Source organism: Simochromis diagramma, unplaced genomic scaffold (genome assembly GCF_900408965.1).
Source record: "Simochromis diagramma unplaced genomic scaffold, fSimDia1.1 OVJJ01000585.1, whole genome shotgun sequence".
In the NCBI taxonomy this organism is placed as follows: Eukaryota; Metazoa; Chordata; class Actinopteri; order Cichliformes; family Cichlidae; genus Simochromis; species Simochromis diagramma.
In genome coordinates, this window is record NW_024387398.1 from 4933196 (window position 1) to 4960146 (window position 26951).

General features: G+C 37.7%; 1 protein-coding gene across 6 annotated transcripts in view; it reads left to right on the plus strand.

Annotated features, from left to right (window-relative positions):
• Positions 1-26951, plus strand: part of gria2b (glutamate receptor, ionotropic, AMPA 2b) — a 51536-nt gene that overhangs the window by 11839 nt on the left and 12746 nt on the right. For all 6 annotated transcript variants that reach the window (XM_040010341.1, XM_040010342.1, XM_040010343.1 and 3 more), the window contains exons 3-5: positions 16964-17203; positions 25407-25603; positions 26833-26886. In XM_040010341.1, coding sequence (XP_039866275.1) covers positions 16964-17203; positions 25407-25603; positions 26833-26886 — 491 coding nt within the window. The remainder of the gene's footprint in view (positions 1-16963; positions 17204-25406; positions 25604-26832; positions 26887-26951) is intronic.

Genomic DNA, 26951 nt, shown 5'->3' on the forward strand with positions numbered 1-26951 from the left:
ATACACATTTTTAGTCCCTGAAAGAGTCATGGACCAGTTTCTAGGCATGCATGAGTGGGGTTCTATAATCAGTTTCACAGCAACTGCCAACAACCACTTGTAACAGGTTGTTGAAAACTCATCTTCCCCTAGGAATTAGTGGTTACCAACTCCCAGTCACCAGCTGTTCTCTAGGCTTGTGTTACCGGGGCTTTAGGTTAGTTTTAAGATAGTTTTGTTAAAGTTTTGAAATGTCCAACTTAACTACTGTCTTAAAAACTGGTTGTCTATATTGTTTTCCTGGTAAAACATTCTTTATAATCTGGAGCCTTAGTTGAATAGATGATGTAAATAAAGCCATCTTAAATATAATTTTACGTTTCTTCAAAGTTGTATAGAATTTAAAAAATCTAGTCAGCCCACTTTTCAGAGATACAGTGGTAACAATATGCTCTTCATCAACTGTGATCAATTCTCGATGGCAAAGTGAGATAATCCATAATCATTTTGGATACCCGGCATCTGACTCATGACAAATTTTCCTTCTGCCGTGGTGATACAGTAGTTCCTCTCTCTCACACAGCTAGTTCTCATAATAAAACAGCGAGGGAAAGGGGTGGTGTTAATATTAATGCTGTTGTCACTGCAGTATATAAGCTTTTATAACGGTAGGAGAATTTTTTTTCTTTATTTTTCAGATTATAGATATAGGAGGGGACATCTTGATAGAGATCCAAGGATAAAGCCTTGGTTGCATCTTTTGAGGATAAGAATCTGGGCTCTGTGGATACGATCTGCTAATCTAGGTCTTTTGTGACACTGGTGCAGAGATAAAGTGCTTGCGTTAAAAATAAATTATTAAAACAAGGAAGGATAAGTAAATACAACATAATTCTCATTGACTTTAGGCAGTATTTTTCCCCCCTGAAGTCAGTTTTCTGTGCTGCATGGTTCCATTGATCCCCTATCTGACATGACTATATTTTATATATTATAGTGTTTTTAGTGTTGGAGACGTAAAATAACAAACACAGTTTCCATACTATATTCAACAAAGACTTCTAACCTCTGTTAATTTTATTTTCAATCATACTAATAGAAGTGGGGAAGGAGGACCCAAACGCAGGACTCTTGCGATGAACAGTGCACTTTATTTACAGTGGAGTAAATGAGACAACACAATAATCCCCGTGAGCTCCCTCGACTCCTGTGTTGTGTCTTCACCCAAAACTCTGTACTCTGTTCTCACTCCCCGTGCTTGTTGTCCACCTGTGCTCCACTCTCCTCCTCCTGGGGGAAAAACAACAGAGGCAGCCGTCAGGACACCACACTCCAGCAGGCACACACTTACTGCACGTCACTACACTTAGGCACACTAACTTGGAGTCGACTTCAATCATCCAGCCTCGGTGGGAGCGCCATCATCCTCTTAAATAGCTCCCCCGACGAGCCTCATCAGTAGCAGGTGCGTGGCATGGTCTTCTGGTGTGGCCAGCCCCCTAGCCGGGCCACACAGGTGCCTGTCACCCGGCCTACAGGACACCACCACATCCGCCCACAGACAGGCACACACCCGCACCTGCCTAAACATACACGCGTGGAATGCACACACAGACAGCAGCACAGTGCACACACATTTCTACAAAATATAATAAAGTCCATAACTGCTCAGGGACCCTGGGTCGCTCAAGCCCAGGTCCCTGACATTAACTACTGTATCCTCTACTTCAATTTGTATTTCCTTTTAAATGGTGGCTATGATCAGGTTGTTGTTGTAGTTGATGAATATGTGTATAACCCGAACAAGCGGTTGCTGGAGGTTTCTGGCTGTTGCCGGGTGAAGGTCTCCAAGGGTGTGCTGCAACAAAAACCTCCTTGTGATTGCTTTGGTTGTTAGAAAATTGCCACAGTTGCCTTATGTTGGTGTGAAAGAGCTGTCTGCAAACACTTGCTAACTAACCACTTTCAACATAAAAGTACTGCCTTACCACTAAAGACAGTTTGTGTTGCACACTTTGAAGTTTCAGCATAGGGAATAGTTAGTGAGTGTTTGAAGATAAGTCATTATCTTACATACAAGCTTTGGGTGATTGAAGCAACCTGGTCATAACGAAAGCAACTGCATGATAACTGCTTTATAACCAATTTTACTGAGTGACAGCAAGCAACCATTTGCCAAGTGGAATAAACACATTTTTCCCAAGTGATCGGTAGTTGCAAGGGGCTGAGTGACCAGTCTCTAGTAGTTTTAGCAACTGATTTCACAACAACTGGCAGAAACCACTTATTTTTTTCTAGTGACCTGTGGTTGCCAAGCAGTCACCAATCAAACTCTAGGCCTATGTGACTGGGGCCAAAGTAAGGCAATTTGATGACACTGGGGGACTTGGCATCGTCAGCTTGCACATCTGTGAAGGCTCCGTTAACGCTAGTCAGGTTACACAGACATTGGAGTAAAAAGATTTGATGTTTATGAAACATGACAAAGGACAATGGAAGCCCAGAACTGCTTAACTGGCTGTAAACCAGTATAAAGAAAGACAGAGGAAATATTATCATTGTACAACTACACTAACCGGTCTCTTTAGTCTCATTTACAAACCGCATTGGTTGTGTCCCGCACCGACTGTGACATCACCATAATCCTGACACTGTTCATACTGACACTTGAGGGCAGGCTGCAGCCTTCTTCTGAACTATAGGTGTCAGCACTCAGAAAAACGTTCCACATCAGCTGGTAAATGATTAGAAAAAGTCAAAACAAGAAGCAAACTAGCCAGAAAGTCTCATTATTTCAAGCTGCTGCAGTATCTCTGTCCTATATAACCTGGGGGTCTCTTCAAGTCAGCTGCATCAACTGTGTCGCTTGACAGATTAAAAAAACATGACAACCCTAAATGACACACAGATATGAGATGACTTTTCAGCACAGCTGTTTGCAAAGATGTCCGGGGCCAAGCATAAACATGTCAGTTCTCAAAACCTGACAAAAAAAGGTGGAAAACATGCACTATTTTCAAGTTTACATTATTTACAAATCATTGCATTATCTTAATAGTTACACATTTTTTGGTTTTTTACCACTATTAAGATGTAAAAAGTATGATAGCAGAGCATAGTATATAGTGCAGATTATTAGTTTGTGACATTATATGACATAATGACCAAAGACAATGTTTGATTTTGATTGGTAGGGGGATGGTCTTTATTTTTTTTATTAGTAATTACACAAACTGTTTACTGTTATTTTTCTGTGAACATCTATGAACACATTCATCAATTGCTGCAAAGAAATGAATGATGGATTGTTGTATGAAAGTCAGTTTAAGAGGAATGAACTGAGGGTCAAGGAAAAGATGGTTAGTCTGAGGTTAAATGAAGATAATTAGCTGGTGAGAGACCTGAAATTAGAAGTTGACATTCAGTGTGGTGATATTGTATTTTCTCTTTACATCCCTCTAATGAAAGAGATTAAAAGAAAAAAAATGAGAGGATTCTACAAAAAAAAAAGAAATTAAAAAAAAAAAAGAAAACAAAGCAGGTGCCAAAACTTTAGTAGCGTACTTGTAGGCTACCACATGAACAGTAAGTGCAGGATTATGTGTGTTAAATGCTCTTTACTTTGCCAGACCTCTCTGAGTTGATCCCTATATATCTACAGCAAACACCGAGTGTCTGGTTGCTATGGCAGCTGCTCCCTCAGATGCTGGATGAGGCTGTGTTTTTATAGATAACTAATTTTGCTCTGGCAGGTTCCCAGATCATTAGAACATAAAACAGCAGATCCAAAGTCTGCTTTGGTATTTCCACTAAAGGTCACTGGACATACGGTGTGTTTTATTATGGGAGGCAGATGAAGTGCGAACAGTGTGTCTGATGTATGACTGCCTTTGCAAAATCAATACAACTAAAGAATTCTGTATTGTGCTTCATGAAATAGACTGGTGTGTGTGTGCAGTAATACAACACAGTCTTTAGATCTAAATGCAGCCAGTTTTTTAACAGTAGAAGTATTTAAAGATCTTTTAATCAGAGTGCTCCATGATTAATGTGAATGAGGTACAAATTAGTCTTTAGAGAGAGCAGGTTGAGCTATGGAATTTTCTTTGATCTTTGTGCAAGATAAACATTCATTATGTAGGATTTCTTTGAAGAATATGTCTTGCAGAATAGGTGTCTGCAAATGGTTGCACATGTAATTGATTGCTGAATTGTATCTAGCTGTTGTAATGCAGTTAGTTTCAGGGTGACCAAGAAACTGAATTCAAGATAATGTAAAGGCAAAGTGGAGACCCTAGTTTTATTAGATAATATATAGATAATATAATGTATTAGATAATGTAATAGAAAGGTGTCTTCTATTTTGTATACTGTGATAAATTATTCCACATAATTTAACACTGTTAAATTGCAGGAGAGTCAAATTCATAAATACAGACATCACAGGGGTCTTTGATTGTTCTGTTTATTATTTTTGCTCTTTTTAATGGGGTTCCTGTTTTCAAAAAGATGATTCTGAAAGTGTTATGTTTGTTTGCTAAAAAACAGTCAAATACAAGACTCGTGAGGCAGGTAAAATGAACAAAAAGTCAGCTTTAATTCCAAACACAAAAAAATGGGAACATGATGTGGCTTAGAAAAATTAAGGCTGGCAAACAAAAAGGCTGGGTAATCAGAAATAGCAGAAAAACTAAAAAGAATGACATAGCACAGTAAAAAATGGCAATTCACGTGGGAGATGAACATGTTGCAAGCAGGCAGATACAGGACAGACTGAAAATTAACAAGGGAAACACATAAATAACGAGAGCTTTGTAAACCAGTAGAAAGGAGGGAATCAGATGAGAGAAGACTGATCAGTCACACGATGTATTTGTAATAGTTGCATTTGTTGTCTAGAACATAGACTGTAAATAAAAGATGGCTTCCTTAAATTTGCCCTGATAATCATGGATTCTGCCTGAAGCCTTGATTGTTGCATTTTTCCCAATACCATGTTGTCTTGTAGGAACTAGAAATTAAATTTGGACAAGAAGTAGAATTGTATTGCCAGCTAATGCTAGGAAGTCTTGTTCACAATTAGCTATAATAATAATAATAATAATGGATTGGATTTATATAGCACTTTTCAAGGCACCCAAAGCACTTTACAATGCCACTATTCAATCACTCTCACATTCATACACTGGTGAAGGCAAACTACAGTTGTAGCCACAGCTGCCCTGGGGCAGACTGACAGAAGCGAGGCTGCCATATCGTGCCATCGGCCCCTCTGGCCAACACCAGTAGGCGGTAGGGTAAAGTGTCTTGCCCAAGGACACAACGACCAGGACAGAGAGCCCAGGGATTGAACCGGCGACCTTCCAGTTACAGATACACTTCCCAGCTCTTCCCAGATATTGAAACCATTTCTGTACCCTTCACCTGTCTGTAAACGTTTCCTTTATTCTAGTCTTTGGTGGCTGACTCACTGGCTATTATTTTACTTTCTCCTTTGTTTCAATTTAAGGTTAGAAGGATAATATCTATCTAATAAGTCAGACTCGTTCCCGGTGGGTGATGGGCTCCACCAGGGCTGCCCTTTGTCACTGATTCTATTCATAATTTTTATGGACAGGATTTCTATGCGCAGCCAAGTGGCGGAGGGCTTTCACTTCGGTGGCCTCAGAATCTCATCTCTGCTTTTTGCAGATGATGTAGTTCTGTTGGCTTCATCGGGTGAGGGCCTCCAGCTCGCACTGGAACGGTTCACAGACGAGTGTGAAGCAGCGGGAATGAGGATCAGCACCTCCAAATCTGAGGCCATGGTTCTCAGCCAGAAAAGGGTGGAGTGCCCACTCCGGGTCGGGGATGAGTTCCTGCCCCAAGTGGAGGAGTTCAAGTATCTCGCGGTCTTGTTCGCGAGTGACAGGAGAAGGGAGCCGCAGTGATGCGGACGCTGCACCGGTCCGTCGTGGTGAAGAGAGAGCTGAGTGTAAAAGCGAAGCTCTCAATTTACTGGTTGATCTACGTCCCTACCCTCACCTATGGCCACGAGCTGTTGGTAGTGACCGAAAGAACGAGATCGTGGATACAAGCATTGGAAATGAGCTTCCTCCGAAGGGTGGCTGGCCTCTCCCTTAGAGATAGGGTGAGAAGTTCAGCCATCCGGGAGGGGCTCAGAGTAGAGCTGCTGCTCCTCCACATCGAAAGGAGCCAGCTGAGGTGGTTCAGGCATCTGACAAGGATGCCTCCTGGGTGCCTCCTGGGTGAGGTGTTCCGGGCATGTCCCACCAGGAGGCAGACCCAGGACACGCTGGAGAGATTATATCTCTCGGCTGGCCTGGGAACGCCTTGGTGTTTCCCCGGTTAAGCTAGAGGAGGTGGCTGGGGAGAGGGAGGTCTGGGCTTCTCTGCTCAGGCTGCTGCCCCCGCGACCCAGTCCCGGATAAAGCGGAAGAAGATGGATGGATGGATGGATGGATGGATGGATGGATAATATCTAATATAATGCTCAAAATATGGATTTTGAGCATTTGTCATTAAGCCAAATAAAACGAGTTTTGTCTTGTCTGACCATAAAACTTTCCTCCTGTTCAAGTGGACATCTGCAAATTTCAGTCAAGCTTGTAGAGTTAGACGTCAAGGCTTTCTTTTTTGGTCGGCACTGTTTTGGCCAGCACTGTCTCAGTGATGTAAAACTTCATGGTGGATAGTGAGAGTGGTGTTTAAATTCATGGCACTATTGAGCCTTGGTGGTTCCTGGGTTGTTGGTGAACATCCTAGCCAATTTCATCTCATCCGATGGTGGGAAAGGTGTTAACACATCCAGATCACTTGTGCTTACATACAGTTGTTTGATAATCTTGAAATCTGCAGTTGTTTAGAAAGGAGTCTCTCCCAAGTCAAATCAGTTAATCTGTGAAAGTTCTTTGGACTTTCACAGGTTCTGTTGGCCAATCCAATGAGTTCTGCCAAACAAATTGTTTTAATGCTGGCAAAGAACAACCAGTTGTAGTAAATCATGATCACTGATAAGAAGTTAATAAGCATTAGTGTTGTAAAGTTTAAAGAAACTTTAGAGTCTGTATGATTTTTTGACCCTGTGTGGATTAGAGAAAATCCTAAATTAATTCAAACTTGTCCACCCAATTCCTGTTTTTTACTCATTAAAGATGTACGCTATACAGTCCTTCCACCCTGGAAAAGAGGAGTTTAAACAATGCATTAAAAGCCGAAAAATTACCATCACATTCAAGAGTATGATGAGTGTATGTAAACTTCTGACCACAACTGTACTTCATTCAAAGATGCTTAGAAAGCAACAAAAGTCAAAGTGTACATCATGCTCAGGACATTGCGGGTTCTGTACTAAGATCACACACTGGGTATTTAGTATAGGGGCATTCAGCAATCTCTGTTCTTGTGAAAACTACATCTATCCACGGCAGAAAGCCTGCAGGAAACAGGTCAGTGAACAAAAGCAGGGAGGGAGAAAGAGAGGAGACAGAGAGAAATAGGATGGGAGATGGGAGGAGGGGGGTCAGAAGTTGATAAGAACTGAGCTGTACTGTTCTACTAGAGACCAGCTGCCGGAAGAGCTGCTCAAAGGCAGACAAAAACAGTTCCCAGTCCTATCGGCCACTCAAAAGCATGACTGAGAGCTGTCACCACGGCAACAGCCTACAGAGATTTACTACATGTATATCCACATTAGCAATACAAAAAGTGAGATTTTTCACATACAAGTTTGGTCATATAGGAAATATGAGTTTATGTAACTGTAAAATTCAGGAAGAACAATTTCTGCATGCATAAAAATTTGTTGAAATAATAACTGCAGGGATCTTACCCATATTTCTAATCCCCTTATCCCAGAGGTTTTCAGAAAGATTTTAGAGCCTAAACACTACATTTAACTGTGTACTGTGTTTCCTGCTATGTAGAGAGAGAACATGGCTGAAATACGTTACCCTGGCAACAGTCTACAGAGGGAATTAAACCAGATCACGCCTTTATGGGCTGCAGACAAGTCATAAAGCACACGAAGTACATATTAATATTTTGCTTTCTGTAAGTGTTGCACGTTTTACAGTCTATATTCTTAAGTTGCAGATGAATAGACATTTTGTAACCTAAGTGTCAGGATGATAGCCATAATAAGACCATCTCAAATTCTCTATTTACCAAAAAAATTAATAAGTCAGTGCTTCCTTTCTTTCCTCTTTCAGCAAAGGATACACTAGACCGTCCCTTACAAAAGGGAATGAGCTAATGCTGTCCCACATTTTAAAGTGGCACGTCATCCATTCATTCAGAAAACCATAATATCAGCATGACTGATGCAGATCATCATATGAATTACTTTTGTGCTTTAAGGCTTGTGCCATAACTTGGTAATATTTTGATATGTTTTGAACTGTCAACAAGGTAAATAGGCAAATTCAGTTTTTTTGTCACATACTGTATATAAAAGATTGACATTTTATTGGATACCCTGCATTACTGGCTTTGGGAAACAAATGGTGACCGCAGTGTGCAAAATCATATTTTCAGTAAAACAGTAAAACATGAAATTAGTAATTGAGACCATTAACTCACCAGGATCCACAGTGATTGAAGGAGACTACAGTGAGTTCTCTTAGATTTCTATACAGTCAGAATATCTGTTTATGTTCTCAGTCATCCAGGTCATTGTAGTTTAAGGAGCTTGGAAAGAAAGCACCTGGACTTCTTTATTTTTCATCCGAGAAGCTTAAAAGATTCTCGGACAAGAGGTGAAACGTCTTCAAGAAACTCTTCTTCAAGTCAGAAATATTTTTGAAACAAGAGGACCAGGCTCATGCTGATCTTTTGAAACAATGCCATTTCAAGGCACGTCTTCACTGGAGTCACCTTTCAGGTATAGAAGCTGCATCCATCTTTCTTTGCAAAGTCTCTGCTGGTCAAATTGTTGCTTTGTGTAAGACAGTTTGCATAATGGATTTAGAAAGGACTCTCCATTTATAAAGATCAATGTTAAAAATAATGTTACGGTGGAGTAACTCACTTGGGCTTCATTGAGTCTTTATTTTGAGAGTTGTTGTCAGCGTTTAGCACTGAAATTCATAAATTTTACTTCAATCAAATGATGAAAGCCTTAATAAAAGAAATAATTCAACTAGAGTAACTGCAAAGGAAAGAGAAATTTAGCAGTTTATCAAGCCTGCATTAAGCAACACAATAAGAAAGGGGGAAGTATGTCATATTGTACGTTCTTAATCCTTCCTTCACTTACTTCCATGAATTCATATTGTTTGCCACTGAGGAGAAGTGTCTAGGAAAAAAAACATGAGGTCATTTATTTGACTCATCAACCACAACCACAGGCTTCAACTTAAAGAAAATGTCTGGGAATCAAAAGAGTAGGAATTCTGTTCTGCACTAAAATGTGTGTTAATTGAGAAAAAATGCAATCTCAAAATTGTTCCCGTGTCAGAGCCTTAAGTTAGAAACCTCTTTCCCATTTTCTATATCTGAGCCACAGTGATAAGGATGCAAATACTTAAAAAAAAAAAAAAATCCAGTACTACAAGAGCATTTAGGAACACAGCAATAAATTTAGTTAAAAAAGCTGCTTGTAGCTGTCCTTACATCACCTACAGCACTGTTGAACACACAGGAGGACTGTGCAAGGGCCTAAAAAGATTGAGTTCACCCAGGAGAGCCAATAAAGATGTTTTTTAGGTGCTTAAAAGCATCTCTTGTCTAGAATGAAGAGGAAAATGAAAATGCCATTTTTATTTTAACCCTGCTAATTGCAGTTGGAAACCACATTCTTTCTGGTAACAGTGAATGGTTCTTATGCAGTTTAGTAGTTATTTGGTTTGTTGAACACTGATTCACACATCTTTATCTCTTACTGTAAGCTTAGCTTATCATAAAGTCTGCAGTCTGTTAGTTTCTTGGCAGCTGTTCTGAGCAATAGTTACTTAGATTGGTTTATATAATGCATGCAACAATCATTTTTAAATAGAATTTAAAGATGCTTTTAGGCAAGTTCTGTTTGCTTTGTACTACAGTGGAGCCTTTGAATCTAATTCGGCATTTTGATTGTTCCCATGTTGTTTTCTTGAAATCAGATCAGACCCAAATTTAACTCAATATCTGGGGACAATGCATAAGGTAGACAACCCCTAATGCACAGGATGCTTTTTCTTCTATTTAATGCTTAGTGGTACCACCATTTACAAGGTGGAATTAATGCTTTATAAAATACAATTTGAAACTCACCATAAACCCACAAACAAGAACATTTACTGAGGTTATAAAACAAGTGAAAAACTAAATTTTGTCACAGATGTCTAAAAAAACATTTTACTTGCCATCTACATCTAATATATTATATATGCTTTGCACAGCTGTCCAATGCTTTGCTAAGCTAACCAGCTGCTGGATTCTGCTACATACTTATATATTACATAAACTGATCATCAGTTAAAGCACATGGCTTATGAATTTTAATTTTCTAACCTGTATGCAATGGAATTTTATATTAATTACCAGCATAACAGACCCCACCTTATCAGAAATCTTTACAAAATGAGTAGAGTTAATGTTGTGATCTAATACGCAACAGGAAAGTGAATGCATATAGCATATAGAACAAGAATTAACCAGTGAAATATGTTGAAAAATATGAAAATATAACTCCCCATATATGTCCCGTGAACCTCATTTTTTGATTACTTGTCAATGAATAGTATGTTTATTAAATATTTCATTTGCATTTACTGGCAAAACTTGCCTTTGTTTCTTTACAGCAGTCAAAATATAATAAATAAAGAAAACAAACCTGAAAAAGGTTATCAAAACAACATAGCAAAAAGGGAATAAAATTAAATTTAGTTTTTATTTGCTGAGAGGAAAACATATTATAAGTTATAAAAAGATTCCCTACACTCTATAAATTAGATTAAAAAATTTTTTCTTCCCACGAGTGCCGTGAATTCTATCTTGATGAAGTATGTCCTTCACTGCAGTCCTTTCTCAACTTGTCCTTTTTTCATTATTAAAAAAAAAATACAAAAAATCCCTTCCATCTTCCAATATCATTTTCACAAAACAGTAGCATGACCACTGGGTTGTTTTGAAAAGCCACAAGCCACCAGGTTTCTCCAGTGTTTTGTAGACGTCCAAGGTCAAAATTTTCCTGTGCAACAACTATATCAGTGACAAATTTCCTTGGGGTGCTTTTATGCTGTGCAAACTGGTGACATATCAGTTCTACATAAAAGCCCTAAGGTCTCGAGGCAGTTTTTTATGTGGTGAGAACAGAAGTGTTGGAGATGCTGAGATATATAACAGTGAGTTCTGTTAGATGTGACTGGACTGCTGATGATTATCACCACAGTGACGTGGCATGTGCGAATGCATGCATGTGCATTACACTGATTCATCAGTTTGCTGAAGCACCTTGCCAATTTTGGCCTTCTGTTACCAGATGGTTTGTCAAATTTGGATGCCTGTTTTAGTCAGTTTTTTCTACTGAATGGGAAATTGTGTATTTTCTTTATGTAGATATTAATAAAAAGCACCAATATGCCAAAGATTTCTGTTTACTGGATTTGATATTTTCAAAATAAAATACGTTGAAACTATGTTGAAGCATAAATATGATTAGATACTTATCACATTTAAAATGGTGACAATATTAAAAAATAATAGCTTTACTATATTATTATTATGGGCATACTTTGATAGACTTAAGTATGTTTTGATGAGATTAACTGAATTTGCAGAATTCATCCATGTTGTTTGGACAATTTCAGGGCATATTAGATGTCAGCTGAAGTTGCAAATTTATGCAAGTTTAATCTTTGATCAGTGACGGAGCAGTCATGTAAACAGTGGCTGAGCAGCGAAGTTGCCTTCAGTGCCACAGTGGTGAAAACGAGGTCAGCTAATTGGGACGGCTAAATATATTTCAAAGGGTACACCTTCTCTTTGGAAGGTGATAAACTGTGCCAGAGTCACTTTTGCAGCACATTTAACGTCATCCTGTAATGAAGGGATTAGAACCTTCTGATGACCACGGAGTGCCTGATGAGTGTTTATGTAGCTGTAGCACAAATAATGTGGAGCAACTGCTGGGTGAACTAATGGAGTTGTTACAAGAAATGGCATATTCTATCCATTAGATTAACTCAACTTCAGGCAAAACAAATCAAACAAAATACAAAAATAAAAACAAAACAGTAATAACACATGCTGTTTTCTGCTTAATGTGCCTGTGCATCTGCTGCATCTGCTGTGGATATCAAATTGGTCAATTAATCAGCATCAAATTACTGCAGATAATGTACTGTACATGAAATAATAACTAAATTTCAATGGAAAAAATATCTAACTAACTGTGTTCTGATAAAACTCACATTTAATCATTAAATTAAAGTGTAGAAAAAATGCACACAGATGCAACAGTGTTGCGTTGGCATGTCTTGATATACAGTGAAGCTCAAATTTAAGAAAACCATCATCTTCATGGCAAAGTGTAGCATGTTTGAAATGTGGTGAAGAGTCTAAATATTAAGATCTCAGGGGTTTCAGTGTATATTTGTGTAATCTCTACGATGATAGATGTGTCATTTTCTGTTCAAATAGTCCAATACAGAATGTGCCCATGTATAGCGATCCTCTATTCAACACTTTAAGGAAGCAACTTTCTTGTTATTGTTCCCTTCTGCTCTTTTCTTTCTGTTTTGTATAAATATTTAGGACATTTCAGAAGCAGCTGGATATATCAGAAGCATACAGCAACATGCTTAATTATTGTTTTTATGTAAAGATTAATATAACGACTGCCTTATGTTTTACGTTACCTTGATCAAATTTTAGTTTTTTATTTGACATTACTGGTTCATAGATGAACGACTTAAAACTAAATGAATAAATAAGTGGGATGCATAACCAAATGCAAATAACCCAGATAAACATGCACAAGCACAGACACATACATAGAGAGATATATTATTTATATTATACACTATTGTCAGTAACAACAATATTAGGATTACAAGTCCCCAAATCAACAGTCTGTTTATCTTGCTGAAACATTCCAAAATTTAGTGAGAACTGAATTTTTTCCCCATGTTATCTTCATAAACAGAATGATAGAGAAGAAAAACTGGCACCATGCTATAATTTTCAGACACAGCAGTGAGCAATAATAAGATTTGTTTCAACATTTTGCTCATGGTGCATAATTAGGGTGACCTCAAGAACACTAGAAAACACTAGAAAAAGAGATTTACCCAATCACTCCTTTTTCTGCGTTTGGAGGGGGATTTCTGAGGGTGAATACTTGCTGGTTTCACTGAAAAGCAGTCAGATGTGACAGAGGCTTAATGGCTTTTCCAAAATCCCCAGTGTTTCTAAGAGTTACTGTTTGTGGCTGGCTTTTCTTTCTTAATTAAACATTTCTAAATTCCTTATTGAAGAAGTGCACGTAGAAGTCTCACCCATTAAAAACCTTACTTTTTATTCTTTTTCTGTCACATTTCACAGACGGCAAAGTCCTTTGAACAGTCCCTGCACAGACAAATAGACAGCGCATTGCTTCTGGATGTGAATTTCCATATTTGGTAATAAAGTAACATGTTGTCAAACTGTTCTCTCTGGCATAAGCTGCAGCACAGTCATGGGGATATCCAGTTTCTAAGCACGAGCTCAGTGAGTTTTAATCCTGGGCAAACTCAGCAAGCTCACCAGCAAGAGTGTCAGCATAGCAAGGCTAGAAACATGACAATGGACAGATGTGACACAACGACAGAAAAAAAGAGCAGCAACTCTCTTAGCTTCTATAAGTGCCAGGAGACCTAGAATATGGTACATTTTTAAGAAATATGGAGTTATAGAGCGGGTTTTAAGTCTTACAATTATCATGCCTTGGAACAAAATATGACATATACTTACAAATGTATTTCACCAGCTATTCTGAAATAGGAAAGGGGGTGCAAAGCAAAAGAAAAAAAGAGGCTGCAAAGTGAAACAAAACTGCATACATATATGGCATTCTCTTTGTGTGAACTGTAATTGTCTAGAATATGATCAGTATTTTATCTTATTTAAGAAAATATCTCAAACAGAAAATAAGAAAAGAATATAAGTAATACAAAATTCAGATTTAACAGCAAAGGCCTAAAATGAACAATTCAGCAGCAACTTCAAAAAGCAGTGTTTTAAGAATTTAATGGAAGATACTTACTGTGAACTACAGTGGCTAGCGTCTCCATGCACGCACAGTACCACAGTTGCACATTATCTGTATATTACAACTATATTTAGCTTATCTCAAATGTAATTCAAAGCTCTCCACCTGTGTCATATTTCCAGACTTTGTTCCTTTAAATTACCCTGACTTATTTAACATGTAACCTAACTTCTTTTCTGACAGACATTTACTTTTACTTCATTGACCTGTACACTATCATTCTCAGGTTAGACTGTGACAGTTAACAGTCAACACACTTTAGGTTCTGTTAGCTTGCACGGAGACAAAAAATGAAATTAGATTAGTGAGGTCTAATCTCTCTGTGGCCACATTACTGGCCAGTGTCATCTGCTAAAAAGATTAGAAATGGTGTCACAGACTGATGGAGGTGATTGGACTGTTAACAGTTCGGCTCCGGTGGCTGTGATGAACATTTAATTGCTCATGTCAATGGATTGTTAAAGATATTTGAAGTGCATGAATGATGGCGGTGGATGAAAGCGAGTCACTGGTATTCTAGCCAGTTTTTAAAGGGCTGTGTGTGCATTTGACTATGGGGTGAATGTTTTCCAAGGAACTCTAAACAAACTTAAAAAAAAAAATGTTTGACAAGTAAACAAGTAATGTTTTCATTGCCTCATAAAAAAATCATTTGGTATACAGCATTGAGCAATTAATCTACTGTTAAATATTTCAACTCACTTACCAAAAGATGAGGAAAAACTACTAAAATGATATTTTCCAGGAAAAAAAAAACAGGAAGGCACCACCGTGAAAATCTAGCTTCTATGGACCTCCAGTGGTTTAATGAGGTATAAATTAAATTTAGCCTGTGTCAGTGCACCATGACTTTAGTGTTGGCCACATTTCGAAATACACAAACTTCAAGCACTTCAAGCACACGAGCAAACGTCTCTGAAGTTTTGAGTCATGGTCAATCTTATTTGTTTTTTTAAAAAAAAGCTTATTTTTGTGTGTTTTCCATGTTGGTCGTTGTGATTGTTTTAAATATTCCAGTAACCTGAAAACAAAAGTAGTGACACACATGGTAACAATAGAGGTGTTATCTTCATTTAGGATGGAAACTGTCTTATCAGTTTGCTGAAATAGCTAAAATTGGACTCAAATTGTTGTTTCATTCAATAAAATCATGTAAGATATGAGATTTTTGAGCTCAGAGCTTGGTAATGAGGCTTTCCTTTCCAAAATGCACATTGAAAATAGTAATTTACTTTTCATCAACTGATTGTTGGGTGTTTAATTTGACCAAATTTCAACCAGATATTTTAGGAATTGACCCAAAATAACTTTTGCAATTTTACAGCTCTGTTGCAGTCCTATTCTATTCGATTCGATCGTGTTCAGCAGGAACAAAGTCTGACTGGACAATAGTAAGTCATTTGCCAGAGAAAGAATTTAATTAAATTAATTTCAGCTGAGATTTCATTAATGAAGCTGGTAATATTTAACAATATGAAAAAGTGGCTAAAGAATACTCCCTGTGTACATATATGAAGCATTACAGCAAAAATAAAGTAAACCTTTACAAACACCTAGTAGCCTGCAGAAGTAACAGATCAAACTGATACTCACACCACGTATCTGTTACACAGACTCCAGTTCCCTTTGTCAATGAGGCACCTCACAATGATACTGGACAGAAAAACAAATCACTAGATTAATTACACTGAAAGAAACATGACAAAAGTCAATAACCCTCATTAACTTACATTTGATCAATACACATTTACAAGGAGCATGCAAATCTATCTACTCCAGTAAAATGTTTAAAAAACACTGCCGAAAGCAACTAAAGGATAAGATAGACATTTAGCATTTATGTTTACAGTCCATTGAGTTTTCAGTACTCTCTTCTGATCTTTGCATAATGAATGCTAGAAGCCAGTTACATCCCTGGTGTTATGTGGACCAGAACATATGTCCTATATTATTGAATACGGTGCTTTTGGAGAGTCAGCAGAATGAGGATGTAGTACAAGTAATCTAATATAAACACAGAGTAATCACACAGTATATAATTAAATGGTTGTTAACGAAGGCAAACATTAAAATCTAATGGCATCTAACAATATATTGTGGATATTAAATATTCTACAGATACATCTGCTCTTAATGGTAAAGGTGGTGAAGCAGTGCACTGAAGCATATTTGGATGCCCCATAATCATACACCTGTGAATATGTGGAATAGTTACTTTTTTCTCGGGGCAGTGTTACTATACCATAAAACAGAGAACATTTAAAAAGTTGATATAGAGTTTTGAAGAATCTTTAAGTCAAACAGAATATCAATCACAGTCATTATCACTATATCAAATAAAGCAATAGGTCATTTCATAAAAGTTTCACAAAGTGACTCGCTCAGATTGGATCTGCTGCTGTTGAACACAAGCACTCCCCTGACAGAACTTATGGGAAACTATCCATTAATCAGCCGAAAAAGAAACTAAAAGAGATGTCCCTTAATGGTTGTTTCTGGCCCTAATGTGCACTAACTGAGGGTAATAAAGGTCTTGGTTATATACATTGCTACGAATTATAGCAGGGAGTACTGTATGCTTCCCAAATAAATGTCAGAAGAGTTTGTTTCAAATAAGATATGACATTGCTCTGGCAAATCATCCGTGGTATAAAAGACAGCAACTTGTTTTCTGCTAAATAGTGAAAAGGAAGTTTTTAAAAGCAATGAAGTAAACATTCAGTACAATGTCCTAACACAATTTTTTTTCTTCAGTCTGTTCACAGTTCTCTAGAGGAGTGTATGCCATTTTTGGATTCTATGACAAGAAGTCTGTAAACACCATCACCTCGTTTTGTGGGACGCTACATGTCTCCTTCATAACACCCAGCTTCCCTCTGGATGGAAGTCATCAGTTCATTATCCAGATGCGACCAGATATCAAGGGCCCCCTTCTCAGCCTTATTGAGTACTACAAGTGGGACAAGTTTGCCTATCTCTACGACAGCGATCGAGGTAAGAAGTGAACACGTTTTATAGCTTTCAAAGTGTGATTTGAGTGGATTTTCATCATGAAATTCTCTAAAGAAAATCTGCCACTGTTGTCAGCTGGTTATCTTGTAGCCTTGGAAGCTTGATGTGGAGTGCCAATCCTATGGCTATTTGTAAAGCATGTATGTGAAATTATGAACTTTGAAAACTGCATTATTGGCCAGATATTTGGATTCTGTAATATAAACCACAGAAACTGTAAGATAGACTATATTATTATATGTTTGCTACTTTCAGCTGCTGAGTTGTCACAAGGGGCTGCAGAAGAGTAATCTATCCAGCAATTTGCTGGTTCTGTTAAGCTGTAGGTTAGCATACGTGTAGCTTTTTGTTAGCATAGCTTTTGGGAACACTGGTCCTCTTAGGGGAAAGGCTCGCATGTCCCCCTTGTGACCTTTTTCTCATGGAGGATAAGTGGACCCAAACTTTGCCCATTCCCCCTGACAGACATTTTGTTGATACACTTTTGGTCCACTTGTCCCCTTACAGGGAAGCGGTTGATCAAATGAACACAGAATCCTGAGCAACCGCTTTTATCCTGTGACAAAACATTTCTATCCCACTGTGTGCAACACAGGTGAAGCTAGGTAAAGGGCATGGGCTCATTACAAACAGCTTGTCACATACAATCAACTATAGCACCTCCTCCATTTGAGAGTGTAATGTAATATCAAGGCGAGGTTAGAGGAGAGGCAGTCAGAGTCATCTCTGACATACAGTGGAGATGATACGGCCTAAAGCTGTTGATTTCCACACTTGTTCTACGTAGAGATGTGATGTCAGCAATGGTGTGACCATCCTAATTGAGAGGAAAAGTTGCACCATGCTTAGTTCACATTGTGTTATTTTTCAGCTCCACTTCACAATCAAACAACAGACTCACAGATACATACACATATACAAATACACACACCCAGTTGCTTTTCTGGTTCCAACTCTACCTAAAATTCAAGCCATACCCTTTTTGGTCTATCAGTCAGTTAGACAGGCAAGCTTTTCCCAAGATTAAGGATTACAGAATCTGAAGACTGTCATCATAGCACTCATCATGTTTTTACAGTCTGCAGTTATCACAAACATTCACTAATACAACAGTAGTGGTGCCCTTAATGATAAAACTAGCTTTTTTAGAGAATAAGTTAAATTATTTAGCCATAAATAATCTCTATCCTGAGCCTGTACACCTGTATTTGGAATCCTGGATAAGATCAAGGGCTGAATTTATCCTACATGAAATATTATCTACCCTCAAACTATAATATCCCAGCTTGCTTCATGTTCAAATCTATTTCGTCCCTTTTCTTTGATCCCTTTCATAAGTGATTCTTCAAAATTCGACACTGATAACGTCGAAGTCTGGAAATAAGATTTTATATCTTCCAGCAGACATTTTCTCTCACTACCTGAAACGTCGAACACACTATATGCTTTATAAGCATGACAATTGTATTTTTTAATTGAGCTAGCGGCATATGAGTTGGTAAAATGGAAGATGGCTGTGGCTGAATTCGAGAAGAATGGTTAATATAGCAATTAATAATACGGTGTAATAAAGGCGATGGCAGCCAAAAGGTTCAAGAACAATCTACTCCTGCTTTTGCATTATCTCACTTTGCTGTGTCATGTAATTCATTTTATGCTGTCACCTGCTAATTGTGATTCTGTGGCTTTTGCCCTTGAAGCACAATGCAGTCTTCTGGAGTAACTGACACTGAAAAGAAAATCTCTTCCACAGATAGAGTTCCACTCTTTATTAACACTGTTACTGCAATGAAACACCAGAATTAAAAGCTCAGTACTATCTAGTTACAGTGGAATAACAGTATTAAGTCTTCTATCCTAACAGGAATACTCAGTGTTTAGGTTACACATCAAATTATTCTTTTAGCTCATAGAATAATTGTTTTATTTTCAGCACGCTAAAAGAGACAATGTTCAGATCAATTTTAGAAATCATTTTGAAGGTATGCAACATTGATAAATTCCCAAAGATAGTTTTATATGTAAGTATTTATATGAAGCACTAAGTGGTTTATTGCAACAGAAGTGAATCAACATAGAGATGTGAAACTGCTGCTGTCTACACACAGTTTAGAGTGGATACACAGTGGATGGATTAGGAAGGATTTAGAGCATTTCTGCTCTGTATTACCTTTAACTTTCTATAGTGTTACATCTCTTAAAGTCTCCCATTGCACCTTTTCCCATCCAAGACATATCCTGCCTGCTCTTTATACACTAATGTTATCCTCCCATTTGTCCTGTCTGCTTTACAAATCATCTCTTGTGTTTGCTATGCTTTTCTTCCTTTTGCCAGCATGCTAAGTCTTACCAGTCAGCCTTTCTGACTGACAGCAGAATCAAATACTGTTCCTCTCTAAAATCAGAAGCACCAGCTGTTTCACAGTGTCCCCATGCTAATGCTAGGAGTGACCTGCTGTCCTTACTGTACGTCCGCTGTGGCACTAAGGGGCCTGTTGTGCATATTTCATCATTGCATGGCTGTCTAATTAGGTCAGTGTGATCCACTCATTCCCATGGCAACCCAAAGTGTAGAGAGAAGAGGAAAGAGAGAGACTGTAAGTGACTAAGCTTGTTGGTAAATGATGCAAGGATGTGTGGGGGTGTTTCTCAGGGAGTCGAAAGAAAGGAAGCAATGGAGTTGCCACTGGTTATGATGAATTCTATTAGAACACTGAGGCTAATGCATGAACCAGTATATACCTTGTCAGCTATGGCCAGTAACTTGGTTTAAACAATGGATCAAGATAGATTAAAGAGTAGGTTAAAGAGAAGACCAATATTATGGTGTAGGTCAGGTACTGGGAACCTATTTTTGGTCAACAACTGATAAATATCTCAAAAAGTGGAGCTGCAACTGATCTTTTCTCACATGATAAAAATGTGACTACTTTGCAGTGGGCTCCATTTATCCTTTCATCCATTTTCTTCTGCTTATCTAATTCACTGGTTCACGGTTGATGCCCATCCTGCGTGCCATGCGTGGGGTGTGGGGTTACACCAACAGCAGTTACAGTTACAGCAAAACGGTACAGTTACCATTAGTAACAAAAACTTAGTCATATTTTCTTTTGTTTTTTCTTCCATCTCCAAAAAGTTTGTCTAAAGGGTCTCCCTTACCGCAACTTCAGCTTTATAGCAGGAAGTGGAAATATTTGCTTGGGACATCTTGCCTGTTGCAAATGTTGAGGAGATTTTCTCTGATTGGCCAACCTGTACATTTAAAAGGAGGCCAAAAAAAGCTCAAACGATGCCCAGTCTTTTCAATTTAGGTGCTTATCAATAGTAAGCTGTGTGATCGGCTAACACTAATAATAATAATAATAATAATAATAATAATAATAATAATAATAATAAATTTTATTTATGAGCGCCTTTCAAGTCACCCAAGGACACTTTACAATAAGATAAAACACTTAGTAAAACAATGGCAGAATAAGAACAATAAAATAAAAGCACAAGATAAAATGAACAAACAGTGGATTCACAGTGAATATGCAGATTTGAACAGATGAGTTTTGAGTTGGGATTTAAACTGGGGGAGAGAACCAATATTTCTTATTTCTGGGGGCAGAGAGTTCCACAGCCTGGGAGCAGAGCAGCTGAAAGCTCTGCTTCCCATGGTGGTGAGGCGGAAGGAAGGTACAGTAAGCTGGATAGAAGAAGAAGAACGAAGTGAATGGGCAGAACAAGTGGTGGTTAACAGGTCAGAAAGGTAAGAAGGAGCGAGGTTATGAATGGCCTTGAAGGTGAGCAGAAGAAGTTTGAAAATTATCCGGAATTTCACAGGGAGCCAGTGAAGTTCCTGAAGAACAGGGGTGATGTGCTGGTAGGAGGGGGTTCTGGTGATAATGCGAGCAGCAGAGTTCTGAACCAGTTGAAGCTTATGGAGGGATTTATGGGGGAGACCATGCAAAAGAGAATTGCAGTAGTCAATACGGGAGGTAACAAGACTGTGGACAAGAATGGACGTAGACTGGGTGGAAAGAGAAGGAAGCAATCTGTTAATGTTACGTAGATGGAAGTAGGCAGAACGGGTGAGATTATTGATGTGAGATTTATAGGAAAGTGAACTGTCTAGGATGACACCAAGGCTCTTAACCTGAGGAGAGGGGAAAACTGTGGAGTTATCGATGGTGAGTGAGAAATGGTTTGCCTTCAAAAGGTTGGATTTGGTGCCAATAAGGAGGATCTCAGTTTTATCCTCATTGAGCTTTAGAAAATTAGAGGTAAACCAGGATTTTAACTCGGATAGACATTCTGTAAGGGAAGAAGGTGGGAGGGAGGAATCAGGTTTGCAAGAGAGATATAACTGGGTGTCATCAGCAAAACAGTGAAACTGAAGATCAAATTTGCGGAAGATAGTACCTAGAGGGAGGATGTATATTATAAAGAGAAGAGGTGTAGTCCGTGCTGCAGGGAGAATGGCCTGCCATACCCATTATGTGTCTGTGAGCGAGGGAGGGAGAAAAAGGTGAGTGGAAAAGTATGAGCTGTCATCGAGTAGAAACGGGAGCTGGAAGCATGTAAATATAATAATAACCACTGCAGCCAAGAAGAGTGCCTGACAAGCCCAGTTGTAAGTAAGCTATTAAGACTCGACTGTACACCGTGTTTGTGTTTTCCTCCGAAACAATAAGTTCCGTTGGAGCAGTCTTTCCAGCCTCTCTCTGTCTCAAAGTTGACCCAGACAACAAAGTAAAGCTATTTTTCGGCTATGAGCCTGACAGGAACCGACATATTAGCCAGAGGTCCCTTTACTACGGTTCGGAGCCGCAGATCTTCAGTAATAGTAATACATCACACAGCAATAGTACATTCATGTAGTTGTAAAAAACATGATAATATATTAAGTAATCCAAAGTATTCAGAATACGTTACTCTCATTGAGTAACGAAACGGAATATGTTACAAAATACATTTTGGGGCATGTATTCTGTAATCTGTAGTGGAATACATTTTAAAAGTAACCTTCCCAACTCTAAGGCATGCCAGCATTTGCTAATATATTAGAAATCCACTGTTGTCTAAATAAGGTCACATACTCGTGCTTGGAGACTTTATGCTTAATTAATCAAGGTCAAATAAAAGCGCTGTCTACAGCAGTGATAAGCACTAAAATAGCTATTTCTGCTGTCAAATATTACAATTGTACCAGTCTGGGTTTTTTTTTATAATTTTCATACTTTTATCTAAACATCATTCAAACATTTACATGTTTGAATGAATTAAAATAAACAAAAAATAAACCCAAATAAAAGTTATTGACACCTTTTGTTCATTTGCAGATTCAAGTTCTGTTATAGCAGACCTGTAGGCAATCACAACCCCTGCTATTTCTTCCTAAAACAAAGCCTTTAAACACTTGCAATTGATTTAAGTGGTGCTTCAATAGACATTAAGCAAAGAATAACAGGTTCACTCTGGGGAAGGATGTTGGACTTTCAGCACAGTAGATATATGGGAACACAATTTGTTAAACAGATTATAGCTAATGTGAGGATGAATTTGTAGGAATCGAATCAATATCCTCTATTTAATCTGAGCCTATTTGACCCTTAATTAAACATTTTACATCGTATTGTACATGTTCTCATGTATTTGGAGTCATGATTCAATATAATAAAAAAATTGTCAAATATAAAAGGTAGTAAAGGAAACATTTAACTTAAGTGCTGCTTTAGACCAATGAAAGAGGTATTTGTTGTTCATTGCAAAACATGCAAAAATCATGGGTTTGTGAATAATTATAAAATATTATATAACCGAAAAAGTCACATATATTCTTACATTATATACAACATTGAATGACTTAAAGTGAATGTAAAATCAACGATGTTGTCCTTTTTTATGAAATAATTACATTTACAAATGTCATTGAACTTGTAACAAAAGCAAAATACTAAATACGGTATATATTTTAACACTAAATACACAGGAACAAACTAGTATTACATGGTGATATAGTCTTTCAGGTAAAAAGAGTGTAGGGTGGGATGTGATCTAGTTATAAAGTTAAAGGGTACCTTTAGCAGATCTAAACAGATTTTAATTTTGATTAATATACAGTGTTAACACTGGGGTGGACAATATATTTTAATGCATTTAATTACTTATTAATGCAAATGTTTCATCAGCTAATTTGATGGCCACAGAAAAGGTGATAAAATTGACTTGCGGGACATTTGTTGATGTCACATGTTGGTCTGAGTCTTCCAGAAACCGCTGGTCTACTGGGATTTTTCTAGGCATAAATGCTTTGTTGATGCCAGAGGTCAGGGGAGAATGTCCCGCTTTCTACATGCTGATACCAACAGCAGCTCAAATAACCGCTTACATACAAGGTGTGCAGAAAAAGCATCTTTGAATACAAAATATATTAAACATTGAAGCACATGGCTACAGTAGCAGAAGATCACAACAGAAGACCATTTCTGCCAGCTTAGAATAGAAAAAAGACGCTACAGTGGTGCAGGGTATACTTTTTTGGCAAGCTTTGGGGTTTTTGTTACTAACTGATTGTTTAAAATGCATAACCTACCTGAGTATTGTTGCGCACATGTCCATGTCTTTATGACCATAGTGTACCCATCTTGTGATAGTTGCTTCCACTAGGATAACACACGATTTCACAAAGCTAAGATAATTTCACTCTTGTTTCTCAAACATGACAATGAAATCACTGTACTCAAAGGGCCACAGTTTCAATCCAATATGGATGTTCATCTGACAAAGATGCAGGACGTGCATGATGCCATCATGTAAACATGGACCAACATCTCTGAGAATGGTTTTCAGCAACTTGTTGAATCTATGCAACAAAGAAATAAGGCAGTTGTGGATGCAAAAGGTTTTTTTAGTAAGGTGTGCCCAACAGAGCAGCTACTGACTATAAGTACAGTCCACAGAGATGCACTATCTAGATTATATTTGACTTCAGCCAATGCTAACTAGCATTTTGCCTTTGTTGTTTAATTATTTTCACTGCATATTACTCAGAACTTAAAGTTCATTTCATGTATCTAATTTCTTAAGTATCAATAAAACGCATTTAACCACTACTTTGACCTTAATGCAACTATGATGAATAGTTCATTCAGATAAAACTGCAAGTCTCCATTTTCCTCATATAAAATCAAAGCCGCGTCGCATGAAATTGATTACATCTGTAATTCACCGGCAAGTCAGAATGAAACACTCAACCTTTTTATTAAACCGCTTTCTAACTGCCCTCAGCAGACCAGCAATCAATAACAGCAAAGATTCAACAGTGAAACCAGACAGAGAGGATGATGCGAATATAATCTGAAACAGACATGATATCTTTGCCTTCACCACACTACACATCACACTGACTGACCAGTGCTACAGCTAACTGCACCAGCTGTGTCAGTTATTCACTGAACATTTTGTTTATATTACATATTGGAATAAACAGTACGGTCAAAATAAGTGATCACATACTGTAAGAGATTTTGCTGAAGACACTTATTTTTCAAGGTTTTCTGAAGGTCTTGCAATTCAAAATACCAGACAAAGACTATGAGTGGACGTTGAGGATAGATTGTATTGTTAATCAAACTGTGAAAATAATAAGCAAAATACTCAATTACTCCTTTAAAACATACAGTAATAGAGCAGAAATGAAATATGAAATGTTGGTATTGATGCAGTCAAGTGTATTGTTAGACCCACTTTCCTCCCACATGTTGGTCAGGTTCATGCCAGAATACCTGTGACTCATCTTGATGAGCTCTTTACATAAGGCACTGAGTCGCTGTAAAACCTTCACTGGGTTTCAACAAGCAGATGAGAATGTTTTTGAACGGGTCTTGTCTGCTGGTCTATTTTTTTTCTTCAAACTATGTCTGCTTCTGCTAGGCTTTTGCATTTCTTTTTTGTTTTTCTGCGTCCAACATTTTTATTTTCGCGTGCTTGCTGTGACTTCTTGAAATTTGAGGTTTGAAATCTGCATATCATGATTACTGCATTGAGCCATTAAAATGCCATAGGGCCAAAAATATCTCGGGGACTAAAGAGAATGTGCAGTTAATAATTTAAAACCATTATAAAACATATGCATATGTTAAGCATAAAGAGACACAACATGATTAATATTTTAACTCTGTGTCAATCTTTTCTTCAGGCCTGACAACACTGCAAATTGTTCTGGACACCGCAGCAGAGAAAAAGTGGCAGGTAACTGCCATTAATGTGGGAAACCTTAAAGATGAGAGAAAGGATGAGGCCTACCGCTCACTGTTCCAAGATCTGGAGAACAAAAAAGAGAGGAGGGTGATACTGGACTGTGAACAGGATAAAGTGAAGGACATTATGGAACAGGTACATTGTAGATTATTATTATTATTATTATTATTATTATTATTATTATTATTATTATTATTATTATTATTATTTGGTAGTCTTTCTCGTAAGTAATTTCTGGGTAAAGTAATTACATGCAGTAGGCTCCATCGGTATAATGATCAGTGGCTTGTTGTTTGTAAAGAAAGCTAAAAAAATGTAAGTTTGCAAAACATTGAAAGCAAAAAACAAATGTTTTTACTATTTCGTGCTTAAATTATACATGATATTAGAACTAATAGAGTCCAAATATGTAAAAACTCTACTGGGAAGTGTAAATAGCACTGGGAATGGATCTGTGGTGATTAAAAAAGGGGGGTGCAGGAAATGCTAACAACCTTGTTGTCCTTTAATTACTCCTGTAGGAGAAAAGTAAGATCCAGTTGAAATATGTGTATCTGACAAAGCACTTACAAAAGTAGCCTTGTCACATGGACCATGCAGTCCAGCAGATGTAGAAAGGCACCATAACAATTATGCTAATTGTTCATTTAGGCTGTAAACAAAACTGCAATTAAAGGAAAAACAAATGCACATAAGCAGACTATTTTTACTTAACCTTTTTCTCACGAGGGAGGCATATTGATTAGCATTTAAAGCATGCAGACGTCTGTTTAACCAAATGCTGACTGAAATCAATGTCTACAGCCTCGTTGCCTCTTTATCAGGGAAAAACAGAGACTGTCGAGGTGGAAGTTTCTTGCTTTATGTCAAAGACATTTACATAGGAGATGCAAGACGTTATTATTCAAATCTGCATCAAGTAGCAGCCCTGACAAACGAAGGTGTCAGTCAAGCAGCGGGATTAGTTTCAGGTGTGCCATTTATATGAGGTACTGAAAAGGGGTCTGGTTGAGATATGTTAGTTTTTTGCTTTTGTCTTTTCTGATAAGAAAACTGGCGTCAGAACTTGATATCTCTGTCTAGCAATAGCTGCGACTATAAGTGACAATGTTTTTTAAAGTGATAACGGCCTGTCAGACATGTGAGGGTTGATTGAAACAAATTAATAATGTCTGAATAAATAATGGGGCAGATTTAGATTGTACTTTCTTATAAGTGTAGTTGTCAAACAATGTAAAATGGCATACAAGAGGAACTTCAATCAAGCATTTTATTAAGCTGTTTTTGTCAACTAAGAATTGCTTTTTCCTTCACGACGTGTCCTATATGTTGTTTTAATGCACATGTGTTTCACAACCCTGTAGGTCATCACAATTGGCAGACATGTTAAAGGTTACCACTACATTATAGCCAATCTGGTGAGTGTAAACAACATTTACAACTTTTTCTTTAAAGAATGACTTTATAAGTGTATTAATTGATG